The sequence below is a fragment of the Esox lucius genome, chromosome 3 (assembly GCF_011004845.1).
Source record: "Esox lucius isolate fEsoLuc1 chromosome 3, fEsoLuc1.pri, whole genome shotgun sequence".
In the NCBI taxonomy this organism is placed as follows: Eukaryota; Metazoa; Chordata; class Actinopteri; order Esociformes; family Esocidae; genus Esox; species Esox lucius.
In genome coordinates this window covers 13,640,485-13,658,087 of record NC_047571.1, presented here as the reverse complement: position 1 = coordinate 13,658,087, position 17,603 = coordinate 13,640,485, and the positions used below count along the sequence as shown (strand labels likewise).

General features: G+C 40.2%; 1 protein-coding gene across 1 annotated transcript in view; it reads right to left on the bottom strand.

The window, feature by feature from the left end:
• The window catches only part of LOC105024264 (potassium voltage-gated channel subfamily H member 6), a 62,661-nt gene extending 46,973 nt beyond the window's left edge, over positions 1 to 15,688 (bottom strand). The window contains exons 1-2 of the mRNA XM_020045332.3: positions 15,136 to 15,688; positions 12,759 to 12,989 (exon numbers count right to left, since the gene is read on the bottom strand). Coding sequence (XP_019900891.2) covers positions 12,759 to 12,989; positions 15,136 to 15,211 — 307 coding nt within the window. The 5' untranslated portion in view covers positions 15,212 to 15,688. The remainder of the gene's footprint in view (positions 1 to 12,758; positions 12,990 to 15,135) is intronic.
• Between the last annotated feature and the right edge of the window lie 1,915 nt (positions 15,689 to 17,603).

Below are 17,603 nucleotides of genomic sequence, written 5' to 3'. Positions count from 1 at the left end.
CATTTGAAAATCTAATTTCACTACAATGTGTTGTTCTTGTCAGCTCAAAGATTTGATATAGCAACTTTTGGTCATTGCTCTAACTGCAAGCTTACCAGCTGCTTCATACCCAGATATGTCATTTTGTTGAGCAAACTCACATTGCTAATACAGTTGATTGCCATAAAACTGTATGTTAAATTTATGTCATTTAGCAATTGCCCTTCTCCAGAGAGCCTTAAAGTCTTCTGCAAAGCAAGTACACTACACATTTACATACTGGCTGCCCAGGGTAATTTAACCTACAAATATGGTGTTGCAAGCACCAAGCTCTTACAAAGTACACTTTTTAGGAATCAAACACCATGCCAATTTGTTGTGCAAACTCATAATTCTACTGCAGCTAGTATCCTTACAATTGAAAGTTAAATTGACCTAAATTCTGTCTGGCAATGTTGTGTAATTCCTAATGGAATCCAACCAGAGTGAGTATATCAAACAACTGGAACTTCAACAGTAATCAGCCTCTGCAATCTGCATTGACAATGACTGTGGGGGATATTGACTATTGAGGCTACCTAAATCATATAATAAAACAGCTGTGAAAAGATCAAACACACACTGATTGGATTCAATAATATGGAGAAAAATCCTATTTATCTTGCATCATAGGATTAACTAACTAAAGACCAAAAAATTATTAATTAACCAAAGTAGATGCAAAAAAAACAGCTATTGAAACAAACAATTATGAAAAACATCCAGCAATAATGCAAATCTGAATTTAGACTAATTTCAGCTCACATTGCTTAAAGGTTGACAATTCAACCTGGGGCGAAGCTTAGATCTCATCATTATTGTTTTTTATTTCAAATATATGTCTGCCACAATTTTTGTCTCTGCAGCTCATCCCACAGGTTTTCTATGGGGTTAAGGTCAAAATCTGGGATGGCCATGGCAAAACCTTTTTTCTCTGATCAGTGAAGCATTTTTGTGTTGATTTTGACATGTGCTTTGGATCATTGTCCAGCTGGCAGATCAAACCACGACCCAGTTTAAAGTGGCAGAGGCAGTCAGGATTTGATTTAATATCTGCTGGCATTTGATGGAGTCCTTGATAACATGTATCCCAACAGGTTGTCCAGGATCTTTTGAAGAAAAAACAGCCCCACAGCAACAAAGATCCACCACCATACACTGGGGATGAGGTTCTTTTCTGCATGGCTATTTTTCTGTCTATGCTTACTCCACCACTGGTGTTTGTTCCCAAAAAGCTCTATTTTGGTCTCATCTGACAGTAGATCCCAAACCCATCGAAAGTTTCAGTAGGCTTGGCAAACTGTAGGCACTTGTTTAATGACAAGAATGGCTTTTTTAGGCAACCATCCCAAACAACACCTGATGATTTAGTAGACAACCAACTTTTTTACACCAACATCCAACTAACTGATCCAATTCTCCAATTCTCCAATTGCTATCCTTGGAAATGATTTGGCCACTCGAACCATCCTCTTCAATGTGCGGGGAATCAATATACACACTTCCTCATCCAGGCCGATTCTTGATATCTCCAGTTGCTTTAAGCTTCTTAATAATTACCCTGATGGTGGAGATGGGCATTTTTTTTTTTTTAAGTCATTTGCTGATTTGTGCACCCCAACAACTTTTGTTGCACATCATTTTCTGTATTCTTGGGTCTTTCCTATAGTGATGGACTATGACTATGGGAACTTAAAAATGTGAAAGTAAGATTTGGAGAAAACTTCAGTTAGATTTTACTCATAACAATTTCTAGAGCTGCTAATAACAGTGACATACATGAGTTAATTCATTTCATAGTTCATTTTCCAATCATTTTACTTCAATTAAAGGTTGGATTTTGTGAATATTTTGAACTATAGAAACAGTAAAAACTTTGACTGTCACAGCCCATTTTGTTAATATTTGCCAAAGGTTAGTGGAGGGAACTGTACAACAGTAAGGCAAAAAAAAAAACAGCAATAGGTTCACAAGTTAGTGCAACCTTACAAAGGCAAAGGATTTCTTGCACGTCTTGTTTCAAATAGATATTTGCTACATTAATTAACCATCTGAAGTCCATCCAACATAAAAGAAACAAGGCTCATTACACTGAAAACAAACTTTAAATTGTTTTGACACAAGTTTTATACATTAGCAGGCTAAGTAATTGAATATACAGGTGCTGGTCATACAATGTGAATATCATCAAAAAGTTGATTTATTTCAGTAATTCCATTAAAAAAGTGAAACTTGTATATTATATTCATTCATTACACACAGACTGATATATTTCAAATGTTTATTTATTTTAATTGTGATGATTATAACTGACAACTAATGAAAATCCCAAATTCAGTATCTCAGAAAAATATGAATATTACTTAAGACCAATACAAAAAATATATTTTTAGAAATGTTGGCCAACTGAAAAGTATGAACATGAAATGTATGAGCATGTACAGCACTCAATACTTAGTTGGGGCTCCTTTGGCCTGAATTACTACAGCAATGCGGCGTGGCATGGAGTCGATCAGTCTATGGCACTGCTCAGGTGTTATGAGAGCCCAGGTTGCTCTGATAGTGGCCTTCAGCTATTCTGCATGGTTGGGTCTGGCATATCGCATCTTCCTCTTAACAATACCCCATAGATTTTCTATAGGGTTAAGGTCAGGCGAGTTTGCTGGCCAATTAAGAACAGGGATACCATGGTCCTTAATTAAACCAGCTACTGGTAGCTTTGGCACAGTGTCCAGGTGCCAAGTCCTGTTGGAAAATTAAATCTGCATCTCCATAAAGTTGGTCGGCAGCAGGAAGCATGAAGTGCTCTAAAACGTCCTGGTAGACGGCTGCGTTGACCTTGGACCTCAGAAAACACAGTAGACCAACACCAGCAGATGACATGGCATCCCAAACCATCACTGACTGTGGAAACTTTACACTGGGCTTCAAGCAACGTGGATTCTGTGCCTCTCCTCTCTTCCTCCAGACTCTGGGACCTTGATTTCCAAAGGAAATGCTAAATTTACTTTAATCAGAGAACATAACTCAGGAGCAGTCCAGTCTTTTTGTCTTTAGCCCAGGCGAGACGCTTCTGACGCTGTGTCTTGTTCAAGAATGGCTTGACACAAGGAATGTGACAGCTGAAACCCATGTCTTGCATACGTCTGTGCGTGGTGGTTCTTGTAGAACTTACTCCAGCTGCAGTCTGCTCTTTGTGAATCTCCCCCACATTCTTGAATGGGTTTTGTTTCACAATCCTCTCCAGGGTGCGGTTATCCCTATTGCTTGTACACTTTTTTCTACCACATCTTTTCCTTCCCTTCGCCTCTCTATTAATGTGCTTGGACACAGAGCTCTGTGAACAGCCAGCCTCTTTAGCTATGACCTTTTGTGTCTTGCCCTCCAAGGTATCAATGGTCGCTTTTGGACAGCTGTCAAGTCAGCAGTCTTCCCCATGATTGTGTTGCCTACAGAACTAGACTAAGAGACCATTTAAAGGCATTTGCAGGTGTTTTGGGTTAATTAGCTGATTAGAGTGTGGCACCAGGAGTCTTCAATATTGAACCTTTTCAAAATATTAAAATTTTCTGAGATACTGAATTTGGGGTTTTCATTAGTTGTCAGTTATAATCATCAAAATTAAAAGAAATAAACACTTGAAATATATCACCACTTTGTGGTGACTTGATAATCTGTGAGCTCAACTTTATCGCTTCTACTTATGTCTCTGAATTGGTACTACCATACACACCTACGCGTAATAAAATAATGTGAGAGACACAAACTCAGTCTAATGCTTTAAGTGAATATTAAAGTAGAGCCTATGATTTAAGTGTAGTCTGGCCCAGTGGTGTGAAGGTGAACTGCAAGGCACTGGACTCCCACTAGGCTCCCCAATCCACTGGACTCCCCAATCCACTGGGCTCCACTCTCCCCTGGGCTCCCCAATCCACTGGGCTCCACTCTCTCCTGGGCTTCCCACTCCACTGGACTCCCCAATCCACTGGGCTCCACTCTCCCCTGGGCTCCCCAATCCACTGGGCTCCCCAATCCACTGGGCTCCCCAATCCACTGGACTCCCCAATCCACTCTGCTCCCGTCACTACTGGACACCCTCTCCACCGGGCTCCCGTCCCCACTGGGCTCCCCTCCTACTGGGATATCCTCTATACAATGCCATTCGGGGGCGGTATCACTGGCTTCCTAGTGTTCCGCTATATCGTCCCTAATGCACATGCGATGGGAACTTGGTGGGCTATACTCAGCCCTCTCTCAGGGTGGTTTGCGGTTGGTTTATGTCCCTTTGCTTGTCTGGCGCTAACAAAATGGGTTGATCTGTTTCCTTTCTGGTTGGCCCCTAGGGTCAGTCTGAATTATGCGCAGAGGTATCTTTTGTATCCAAGGAATGCTCCCTCAAATTTTTCTGCTGTCTTGTTAAACCTCCAATCCACTGGGCTCCCCTCCCCACTGGGCACCCCAATCCACTGGGCTCCACTCTCCCCTGGGCTCCCCTCTCCACTGGGCTCCCCAATCCACTGGGCTCCCCTCCCCACTGGGCTCCCCAATCCACTGGGCTCCCCTCTGCACTGGGCTCCCCACTCCACTGGGTTCCCCACTCCACTGGGTTCCCCAATCCACTGGGCTCCCCTCCCCACTGGGCTCCCCTCTCCACTGGGCTCCCCTCCCCACTGGGCTACCCAATCCACCAGGCTCCCCTCTGCACTGGGCTCCCCAATCCAACTCTCCCCAATCCACTGGGCTCCCCTCCTACTGGGATATCCTCTATACAATGCCATTCGGGGGCGGTATCACTGGCTTCCTAGTGTTCCGCTATATCGTCCCTAATGCACATGCGATGGGAACTTGGTGGGCTATACTGGGCCCTCTCTCAGGGTGGTTTGCAGTTGGTTTATGTCCCTTTGCTTGTCTGGCGCTAACAAAATGGGCTGATCTGTTTCCTTCCTGGTTGGCCCCTAGGGTCAGTCTGAATTATACGCAGAGGTATCTTTTTGGATCCAAGGAATGCTCCCTCAAATTTTTCTGCTGGCTTGTTAAACCATTGGAAGACCTGAGCCCCTGGTCCACACATCAGGAATACCTGGCCTGATGAATCCAAGCTAGCTGTCATCCATAATCCTCCTGACTGTTCATCCATATCTTGTTGCGGCGTGGTCTTTGGGGTTTTAGCTACTGACGGTCCCGAGAACTTAATTAGAACTACACATTATAAAATTGTGGAGAAAAACTGGGCAAAATATGTTTTATACATCACTTCACTTTGAGCAAAGTTTGTTGAGTGTTGAGTATTAAAATCACGTAATAAGTAGTATGTTACGCCAAATCCCGAGCTCTAATCAAAACAATGAATACAGCCAGAAATGTTTTCCTAACTCAAATCCATTAGTTAACCATTAGTAGTAACCATACATTTCTATTAAGGTTATTTTAAAATAAAAGTCTAAACTAACACTGCTGCTTAGCTACAGGATTTGAGTAATCCCAGCTGCTGTCTAATAAAACCGCTCAGCTAGCTTATAAATGACTTGTTCAGTGAAACGGTGATAGTCAACTAATGTTAGTAGAATCAGCTAGCATAACTGGCCTGTCTTAATCATCCTCACAGCAGTCAAGCAAAAGCAGTTCACATTCTCTTCCGTTTGCCACCGCAACTGGAATCCGTTTTTACTTTCATCAACAAATACTATTTATCGTATGACTCGCTGTCAGAAATGTACATAGTTGAATGCAAATCTTTGCAGGTCCCAGTCACAAATGACAACCATAAACCCTTTATGCTGAACAAACAGCCCATAACAGCATCAGCTATATAAATAAAATATAATTTATTGAAAGGTTTGTAGTAATTAAAGCTCTCTACAAAGAATTGAGTGTTCTGTGTTTCTGTGTGTTTATTATGAAGATGAATGTCAAAATAGTTACGTGAACCAAATTAAGGAGAAAGAAGCAATAACAGAGACCCATGGGGTTGGACTGGGGAGCTCGGCTCATCATCAGACCTACATGTGCAGAGGTCTCCAAGGCCTGCTCTCTCTCTCTCTCTGGCTCTGTTTCTCTCTCTGTTTCGCTCACTCTCTTCTCTTCCTCTATCTTTCTCTCCCTCTCAGGGGACAAAATTTAACAGCAGTGTGGGTTTTCTCTAATTGCACTGGTCCATATCGCTGCTCTGTTCCTGCCTGGATGATTACCTCAGAGCCTCATTAAATAACAACATTTTGTGAACAGTGATTTCCCTTTGTGATGACCCCTTTAGATCATTACAAATAGCTAAGCTCAGAAGAGAAAAAGACATCGATAAAATCCTTCAAAGCTAAAAGGAAATATTTCCAATTAAAAGAAACCTTTGGTATTTGTTTAATTAATCCAAAGTAAATGCAGCCTTATATTGTTTTGCATGTGTCAACAGTGGACCCATTTATCAATACCAAAGTTCCTGTGTGAATCTTTACTTTGACACTAAGAGAACCGGTGCCTGTCAACTCCACAGTACTGCTAAGAGTATTTATGCATGCATACAATACTAGATTCCTCCCCTGCTGATCCACTTGAAAAGCAATCCTGCTAGCATTCTTAAACACTAGGCTGAACTGTGACACTGGCTCTCTAGCATATTTGGGCAGTCTAGAAAACAAATATCCGAGATGGGTTTATTATAGTGACAGACTAGTCACTAGCTAATCACCAGATCAACCATAAGGAGTAGACACTGCACTTCCTATTACATAGAGACAATTTCATTACCAATGCTGTGGCAGTAATTACACTGCACATTTAGTCAAATGTATCCTGTTCAGCTCTTGTTTTCATCCGTCAACGTATGGCGTCAGAGTAATGTCCCCGAGTCACGACTTTTGAATGAGAACTGAATAATTCACTCTGTGCAAGATGTTTATAAAATAACATTAGTGTAGACTTATCTGTGGATGTATAATATGTCCATCACATTCTCATTTAGATCAGGATGAATAAGGATGTCATTAAATTTAATTTTGTGGCAATATGCCTATTTGACACAACGGTTTTATCCTCAGGGGACTTCTATCTCAAGGATAAAGCAATAAATGTAGGCAAAACAATAACAAAAGTGAATTATGAATAAAATATGAATGTAGACCAGTTTTAATAATATTGCATAAGAGAGAGAAAGTAATAGTCTGGTGTGAAGGAAAGTGGGGGAAATATTTCTGTGGACAATTCTCATGAAGAAAATGCTTTTACAATGTACAATGTTTCCAAAAGCCTATTTCATGAAATGTCTGCCACTCTTATCATGGTATGTAGGTGGTATCAGACAACTTTTTAGCAATAACTTTTAAATAGAAATATTGCTTATTGAAGTGATTTACAGGAATATTTTGAAAAGGCCGCTGTAGCTAATTTCCAGTAATAAATTCCAGCTTGGCTTAGCACTATCCCCTTTTAACAGGATTAAGTGTTCATCCCCCACTCCTAAACCAGATTAATGTGCCATAATAACGACCCCCGTTGAAATCCTTCAACTCTTCCAAGGCTTCTGTTCTACCGCTGATAATGAGTGGATGAAATCTGTCAGTAGCTCCAGCTCCAAATCTTTGTCTCGTGGATGTAAAGCAGCCAAAAGACATGCCCTGAAAACACATTGCTCCCAAATTGAAAAGGCAATTACACACAAACCCCAGGAGGAATAGACCACAGTGTATCGCCCCTGTGTGTCCTTGTGCATCATGTGGTGCCATACAAAGAACCAACTGGGGGAATTTTCACCATATCAATGAGCTTTAGCTGGGGGGTTAGCCTCAGAAACCCATACAACAGTTACGCACAAGACGACAACACAGTAAATATGGACATAGGACGTCGTCCTTTGACATTTCTTCATTAGATCTGCAGGGAAGCGGGTAACATTTCTTGTTTGTTAACCTTCTAGGTTGTTTGAGGATATCTCTGTACATGCTATGCTATAAACACCTTTGTCTAGACATTGGGACCCGGGTGGACATCAAGGAATGTACTGACCGCACAACAATAAACATTCACATCCACTTCTATTTAAAAGGGTTTTAGTTGCCTAATCCAAAAGCAAGATGTGATGTCATCGTATCCAAAGTTAGTGACGTGGGTCGCGGTAGTCAGGCTAGTCCAAAGTTACCTTGAGCCTCAAACACCCACAGCTAAATTTACTGGGATGTAACTTTAGACTCTCACATTTCAAAGCAGATTAAATTGGGATTGTTGTAGCCTCCAAAGAGACTTAGGGAGCAGGGAGTTGCTGTCTGAGGTTTATGGGGATTAAACAGGAAGCCAGCATTCACAAAATTGGGAGAGATTTACGCAAAATCAATGCCCTCTTTCTCCTCCACAATACCATTCACCAACAATTACAATAAAAATACACACCAAATCTGTACGTATCATTAGGAAACACAGAACCAGGGGTTGATATGGATTAAAGTGAGGAAGCAGTGAACGGCAATAGGGTCATCTTCATAGTAATAACAGTATTCTAGCTGGGATTGTTTTTTAATATGTTCACCTTTAGTGAGGTCATTGCTACAATCCACTGGAAGAGAACTCAGTCACTCAGAAAATTAGCAACATTTAAATTGCAGTAATATAGCAGATGCGGTTGTCCAAGAGAGATGCATGGGTGCAATTAAGGTTAAGCATTTTTCTCGATGGAACATGGGCAGATATTTTTACTTTTCAGTTACTGGCCTTACTATGAGCCCTAAAAATAGTCGTAATAAAAGTCATGGGGGTGTTTTGGCTAATTCTGGGTAATCTGCTGTCTGGTTGGGAGGGTCTCTAAACAGAGAGTGCTGCAAGAATTTACAAAATGGTACGTAGATCTGCTTTAAATGTACAATATGTGAATCCAAAGGTTTTAGTTGCTCCCTCATAGCTGGTCTACAACCCGTCCGCAATTATTTTGAACTCACTCTTCTGTACACACTCCACCTGAGTAGTCGGGGTTTGAGTTATGCCAGTTTGCCAGACAGGGACAGAATACACCTGATCTGGTCTTAGATATCTCAGGTAGACGCCCCGTCGGTCCGAGAAGTCCCTAACGCTCTTAAGGAGGAACAACTTCCGGATGGTGCTTGGGGTCATCATGTCTACCGGGCTGATCTAGCCCAGGTCCCACTGGGTGGTGAGACCCAGTACCCTGACCTTCGATGTCTCAGGGGGACACGGTTGATTAAGATGGTTAGTGAAGGAGAGTGTTTTTTGGCACTGCAAGGTCTCCCTGGTCTACCCCACATGTGAAGGACTACCATCCAGATGCACAAAGACAGCCCTCATGTCTTCTGTCAGAGACAAAAGGGACATCAACTTCTCCCTTAACTGGACCAGACAGGCTGTCTGCCGACCACTGCGAAACAAATGTATACACATGTTCGATCATTTCATCCAAACTGGTTGAGCATGTTGGTGAAAAATCTCCAAACACATCAATGAGCATCTTCTTTGCCAGGCACAAAAAATATAATATTTCAGACGCTTGAAGCACTACAATTCCCACCTCCGCCTTCTAATCAATGGTTTTCACAAGCTGTCTAAACCACATGGGTCATTGAAAGATGAAAGAGAAAAGGTTATTCTCAAATAAGTTATTCTCAGTTTCCCCTTTTATTGGTGGATGAATCCTCAGAGGAGAGCCCCAGCAAGCCATCTAAATGTCCATGAATGATTCATGTGTGTTTCGGGATGTTCCCAACTTACTATACTGTAGTTGCTTCCTATTTGTTTCCAACTTATGCATGATGGCGCACACTTAAAGGTATAGCTGAAAGGTGTAGCTCAAATGTGTAAAATACATCATGTGCCACTAAACATCCAGTTGCATAATTCCTGGCATGGAAATAGGCTGAACTACTACCGTTTGCCAGGCATTGCTGTTCATTTGTGAGATTATGATTACTTATCTCTTTAAGTAGTCTTCATATTTGAGTTCCATTAATCAACACTCCTTTAGATACAGTGCAGGAAATATTTCAACCCCTTCACTTTCTCCACATTGTGTTGTGTTATAGAATGACTATTTAATTGAGAACAAAACTTACAAAGTTCAAACAAGTTTTTAGAAATTTGTGACAATTTGAAAATATAAAATTGAAATACCTCATGTACATAAGTATTCAGACCCTTTATTCAGTACTTCATAGAAGTGCCTTTGGCAGCGATCACAGCTTTTTTCTTACTGACTTACAGTATTTTAATGTGGTGAGATTTTAGCTCAACGAGTACAGTGAACATGAGGAGGTCATCTATTTGCATCTAGCTTTGAGTGTTCTTGGGTTTGCCTCTATTGGCTTTGCATACCCGGACTTCGGAATTTTCTCAAGCTGTGTCTGACTGGATGGGGAGTGTCAGTGAACTACAATCTTCAGGTCTCCCCACAGGATTTCAGCCTTTGGCTGGCCCACTCAATAACATTTACATACTTGTTTCTGAATAGCAAGATGCTCCGACCGCCATGTCGTATGAATGGTAATAGCCAGGTGATGACTGGTGCCTTGTTCTCACCAGAAGTAGTGCTTGGCATTCAGGCTTAATAGTCAGATTTTGGTTTCATCACACCAGATGATCATTTTCCCCATGCTCCCAGAGTCCTTTATGTGAAATATCATACGCCTTTTATGCAGGTGTAGCTCCCATCTAGCCAGTCTACAATATAGGCCTGATTCATGGTGCAGAGATGTTGAGACACTGGCATCTTCTTCCTTCTGATGCTCTGTTACAGTGACCAGTGGGTTCTTGATCAACTCTCTGACCTATTTGGGGTCACTTAACTTCTTAGTTTGGCAGATGGACAGATTAAGTGAGAGTCTTGGTGGTTCCAACCTCCTTCCATTTCACAATGATGGAACTTATCATGCTTTAGCAATGTCTGAAGGTCGTGGCTTATGTTATTTTTCTTTTATTTGCTCTTTGAAGTGTGTATTGTGTGTAGATTGAAGGCAATTTAATAAATTATAATAAATTATAAATGAAGACAATAACACAACAAAATGTGGAGAAAGTTCAGGGGTATGAATGCTTTCCGAAGACACTGTATTTATTTATTTTCAGTTATTCCACCAGGCAAGTCAGTTGAGAACCAATTTTCAATGACGACCTGGCCAAAGGCATACCGCCTGTGGCCAATTCACCTCAGTACCTCTCATGATAAATGAACAGGGAGAACTGAGCAGTCACACCATGCCAATTTTTTTCTTACTGACTTAAATGTGGTGGGATTTTAACTTGAGTACAGTGAATATGAGGAGGTCATCTATCTGCATGCATGCATGGCAGACTGGCTGGCTATGAACCCCTTGCTCTTGATATAATATATGACTGAATCTAATGCCTTTCCATGCTGTGTCGGTTAATAAATCTACCTCAGACTACTCTGAAATACTGCAGACTGTTATCCCAAAGGCATTTGTAGAACTTAATTAATTCTCTCATAAACATTATTAAAACAGATACTGTACTGTATCAGTACCTTTGCAAGATTCTACACTCGAACTCTGGCTTCTGCCCGGCTCCTTCTGGCCTTCAGACAGACAGAGGACATTGTGTATTACAGCCTCTTATGCAACCTTTGGAAAATCCATGGGTTACCTTTGGGATTTCAACGGCAGAGTGAGTAATTGTCCTTCGAGCCATCAAGAGTCATTGTCTTTTGATCCCATTGTTATGAGTACCCTACACCCACCTACCCAAACCACTACATTATGGAGACAGGCTTACGCTTTAAACAGGGAACCAGCAGTTGGAATAATAATAACAAGCGATACTCACTGTCACTGTTTTGTAAAAAGCTGAGGGATGGGGCTGGAGAAATGTAACCACTGAAATTCAGAGACAGATACATAATATCAAAGGTATAGTCTGATCCATTTTTTATAGCCGCAGAGTGTTTGGTGCGATCTTTCTCTGATTACAAAAGATAAAACATGGTGATATTTTGGGTTCTGCTGGGGTACAACGGCAGAACTGAGGTCATGGGCATTTGTAAGGTCAATTCTTCAAAACAAGACTACATGACTGCAGCAACTCCAGATTGCCCCTAGAACAATTACAAAGACGTTCTGAAGACAGCACCAGGGTTAGTCTGCCGTGAAGTCATATTAACTCAAGTCTCACCTCAAGATTAATGTACTTTCTCAATTATGCATTTTTATTTTCCTATTTGAGGCGTTAAATAAGGGCTTGAGGGTACATAACATTTTTAAACTGAATCTTCCTGATAGTGGAATAAAACAAAAACAGACTGAACAATGACAAGTATATTTTTCACCTGACAAGCTGTCATATATCTCTGAAAGCTGCATTACTTACTGCATGTTGCTTTGAGTCATATATAGCACCCATTGAGGTCCACAACCTACCAGTGATAACAGGAGAGCCCTTCTATATGACGAATTGCGTACTGACTATATCAGCGACAAACACGCGGAAGGGAGGGGGCACTAACTAGTGTGTATGTGTGTGTATGTGTGTGTGTGTGTGTGTGTGTGTGTGTGTGAAGCAGCATGTCCAATCACAGTGGAGTGTACATCAGGGTGGCATGAGGCAGGCAATGAAGAGAGCAAACCAACCTTCTAAATCTGAAATGTCATAATTTAAAGAGTGTTCCAAAGCCCTCATATTGCCAGGTAAATAAATGTTGACCTAACAAACCTATTCCTAACTGTGTTTGATGTTTAAAAACCAAGCGAGAGCCCTCCCGAGGTTTCTGTCAAGGCCAAGGTGGCTGGGCCGGGTCGTACCATCTTTGGTGTACAGAGAGATCTCCACCTTCCTCTCCTCTGAGCCCAGCAGAGCCTTGGCCATCTGGGCCACCGCAGGCCTCTTGGTGTGCGGCCCGTACAGGAAACTGCAGGTGCAAGGCTTCTGCATGACCTCAGAGCGCGTGTAACCGCACATGCCACAGAAGGCATCATTGCAGAAGATGATGGCACAGTTCTCCACACGCGCATTGGCAATGATGAACTTGCGATCTGAGGAGGGAAGGAGAAAAGTATAATTATTGTTCTAATCTAAAGAATCACATATAACAGGGTTCACTACACTTAAACATGGTGATTTTGCTTGACCTCATGGTATGCCACATTGGTTTGCCACACAAAGACATAAAAAACTGCTAAAGAACTACACTTGGAGCATTTTCAAGGTACAAGTCAGATTTCAACTTCAACTAAAAACATTCTGTTTATATCACAAATTAGAACTGTTGCAAGTCATATGAAAATAAATACTATACTTGTTGGTAATTAGTAGAAATTGGGGTTTCTTTTCATTTGCTTGCATACAGTATTAGCCAAATAGCAGACACTATCACCCTTTATTTACCTAATTTAAATAACAGTCTCTGTGTAGGCTACACATACATAACAGATCATTATGTGAATCCTACTTTTTTAAGAATGGAACAGTACACGGGCAATTCAGACCTGAAATAAGTAGACCACAACTTTAGATTTCTTACATACTTATTCTTAACATTTCATGTCTTTACTCTGCTCTAATGTCAAGAGCTCCCAACTAGATGTTTTTTATGCAGTACACTAGAACCCAAAAAAATGATGTGAGTTGTGGAGCTGTGCATGTGTTAGAGTCTCTTTAAAATATGTATGGGTTTCAGAGATTTTTAGAAAATTGTCAGGGACTCCTCTCCTATTCTATTCTACCTTCAAGGGGAAGCTGGTTCCACCATAGATACATACAGTGAAGATTGCTGGCCATGATAACACCACTGAATATGTGATCACACCCAAAATAGGTTACAGTTGGTAGAGGTGACCAAACACTCCAATATTACATTTCGTAACTAATAATGTGTTTTATTGTTTATGATTCTATGAACAGTTATCACATAAAATGTATATGGTATGTACCACAGTCGATTTGGTTTTGTTAATATTGTGTTTGCGTTGAGAAAAATCATACGTTTTCACAAAACTAGATAAGATTTAGTTGGGGGACAACAATATAACCAAATGACACTGCAGTCATGCTAGCTCTCCCCGAGTGAGAGAGTTGGGTGCACAGAGACAGTCAAACAATGACTTCCAACAATGTACAAACTTTGGTAAAAGGTATGACAAATAACAGACATCATGCCTCCTACAACAGCAGTTGTGTTGTAGTACTCTCTAAAATCTATTAATAATGGGCGATTTCGTCTAAAGAGCTGTTCAAGGAAACCAAGGCAAAACAATCTTGCAGCTCATAGTCATGCTCCTGGACAGTTATACTACTCGCCTTTCAGGCTATACTAAATTCAGATAAAAAAAAAAAACTTTAACTATAACTTTAACTATATATACACACATTTGCATAAATTAATAGTTCAAGCTAGAAACATCAAACCAACTTTAAGGCCACTGACTCCAAATGTGTAAATACTTTTATCAACATAACTAAGTTGTATTAAATAAGCCTATCACACATTTCTCTACTATAAAAAACATATACTGTTCATACACTTACATTTTCATGAATAATAAACAAAAATAATATAACCATTAAAGCTACCAACGAACAATCTTAGGCTATCCAATTTTTTTATTATTATTATTAAATGAGTATCAAATTTAGGAAATATCGCCAGAAAATGTATACATTGACTGAAATATATGGCTATAGTAATTATGTAAATATCCATGAAGTAGCAGGTAGCTTACATTAGCCTAATGAACATTTTTCAATAGCACAAAGCTCTTGTTTAGAAGACCTCATGCAACGATTCATGCAGGGTTACTAGCAAACGGTAGAAATCAGTAGAGTAAAATTCAAACATCTAATTATTCTTGGTAATTGTGCATATTCTTAGAAGTGTTTAGCCAGTCTCGCCACAGTCTAGCCTTAACTGTCAATGCTGACAGTTAAGGATTGGCTAGTAGGTTTTTAGTACAGAGAAAATTATCCTACAATAGCTAGATCATTGTGAAAAGTGGTCACAGGACATCTAATAAAGTATGTGACCTAAGCAGTTTTCAATTTGCCTATTATTAATATATTTCAAAATTACATTAGGCTTTTATTGTCCCAAAAGTCATGTCATGAAGATTTGTCGACATGGTTTGTCAAAGCATGGCTTCCCTAAAAAATGCTGACAGTAATATTGAAAATAGATAATCTTACTCTGTCCTTCGAATTTTCTGATGATAGTATCCAGAAAAGTGTTCTGAGGAGCCACGTGTCCCCGCCGAACAGGCATGTTTTGGGCGGTAGCCTATTTCCCGCGGTTTGGAAAGTTGGACCGCAGTGTCACTGCTGAGGTCTCTCGCTGTTCGCTTCGGATGTCTACACTGGTCCGGTAAAAAAATAAGCTGATTGAAATATGTCACAGCCACAACCAAGTCCTGCGACGTGACGTGTTAAATACTTTTTTCATCACTTTCCAAAAGCAGGCACTTCGACGATTTTATGTGGAAACAACCAAACAAACAACTGAAGAAAAATGCCTAGGGTAGCCTATTTGGCTGACTATCAACCGACCTGCTGTTGACGATCTAGGTTATCCTTCACTTCTTTCCCGGCTTGGAAGTAGCGCCGCCTCACAGGTGCCCTTGGGATTTTTGCCTGCTGCTGATGCTGAGAACATCTTTGACATGCCCTATTTGTCTGACCACCCGAGAGATCTTATCAACCTCTGCAATGTTGATGATGATGGTCTAATTAATTTGATAGCGTGTCTCAGGTATGTTTTTGCTGGTTATTTTTATACAGTCAAACCCAAAAATGACAAGAATTCCTTTAATGAACAAGACATTAATTTAGTCTCTGCGCGTTGAAATTGAAATATGATTTAGTTTTGAAGAGTAGCCTATGCCAAAAAATGTAAGTAGGCCTGTGGGTTTATTAGAGATTTCGCCCAAAGTCCATATATTGTTTAATCACAAAATATTATTTTAAATCGACAGATTATATAAATGCTTTACTCTTAAAACGCCATTCACTCATCACCTGGTCTTTGCTCATTCACCACGGATTTGGCACCTTCATTCCATATATGGTGTGATTGCCATCTAGAGGCACATAAAGCATATTGACGGAGTTTCTTAGTTTTCAGTACAACCCCATGAACTGGAGAGGGCAGCAGCAGACTTGAGTTCAAAACGTTGAGTTCAGGATGCATTTTCATTGTTAAAGTGCAGAAATCATAATTCCTTATGTATATGTTCAAACAACAAGCAAAGATCTAGCGAAAGGTTTGAGAAGAATTTAAAGTAGAGAAAATGTAAATTTAGTTAGCAGCACAGGAAAAAGAAATAGACAGTGCCTACAAATACAATACAAGTCAAAAGTTTGGACACACCTACTCCTTCAGGGGAATTTCTTTTTATTATTTTCCACATTGTAGAATGATTGTGAAGACATCAAAACTACAAAATAACACATATGAAATCATGAAATAACCAAGTTAAAAAGTTTAAGACAAATCAAAAAACATTTCACATTGTAGAGTAAAGTAGCCACCCAGTTGTAACTGTACAGATGAAGACAGTTAGGTTGGTTATTACATAATGCACCATATTATTACATTTTCATTATAAAAGTCCAACTCCCACATTTTGTATCAATCACCACATTATGTAATAATTTATTACAAAATGCTGGGAAATGTATTACATATTGCGTTCAAGCTGTGTATTACAAAATGCGCAAGATAATTACAAAATGTGGGTGTTATTACATAATGTATTATATGTTGTCAAGTTATTACATGATGCTGTGTTATTACATAATGTGTTGTTTAAAACCCAATTTTAAAAAGGTTTTCCCGTTTCCAAAATAAAAAAAATAAAAAAATGAAATGATGTGCAAATCATTTTACCTTGTATTTAATTGAATATAGTACAAAGACAACAAATCCAATGTTCAAACTGAGAAATGTTATTGTTTTTGGAAATTTTTTATTTGATGCCAGCAACACATTTCTAAAATGTTTTACCACTGTGCTGCATCACCTATTCTTTTAACAATACTCTGTAAGCGTTTGGGAACTGAGGAGACCAATTGCAGTAGTTTTGCCGTTCTTGCTTGATGTTGGATTTCAGCTGCTCAACATTTCAAGGTCTCCTTTGTCCTATTTTTCATTTCATTAAGCGCCAAATATTTTAAATGGGTGACAGGTCTGGACTGCAAGCAGGCCAGTTTAGCACCTGGACTCTTACCACTGTGACGTCTGCTCCGTATGGCACCGCGGCTCCTCTTCCTATCCGGCGCTCCACCTGGCCGGTGTACTAACCCCCGGCCGGAGAATGATGGCAGCTACACACCCTGAGGGTGCACCTGTTTTCACTCACTCGTCAGTTGTTGATATACTGTATTAGTTTGCCACTGCATCTCACAGATGATTGTTTCACTCTTTTTGAACGTGAGGTGCGTAATCTGTTATTGACCAAAAGACTAAGAATCCATATAAAGAATTTAACTGTCTTCAATTTAGTTTTGTTTTTCTCTCCATTGCCTCGTTTTTATGCACGCTTGGCACTCACACCGTCACAACTACGGAGCCATGCTGTTCCAACACGTGCATAATTAGTTTTGGCATTGTCTTGCTAAAATAAACAAGGCCTTCCCTGAGAGAGACGTCGTCTGGATGG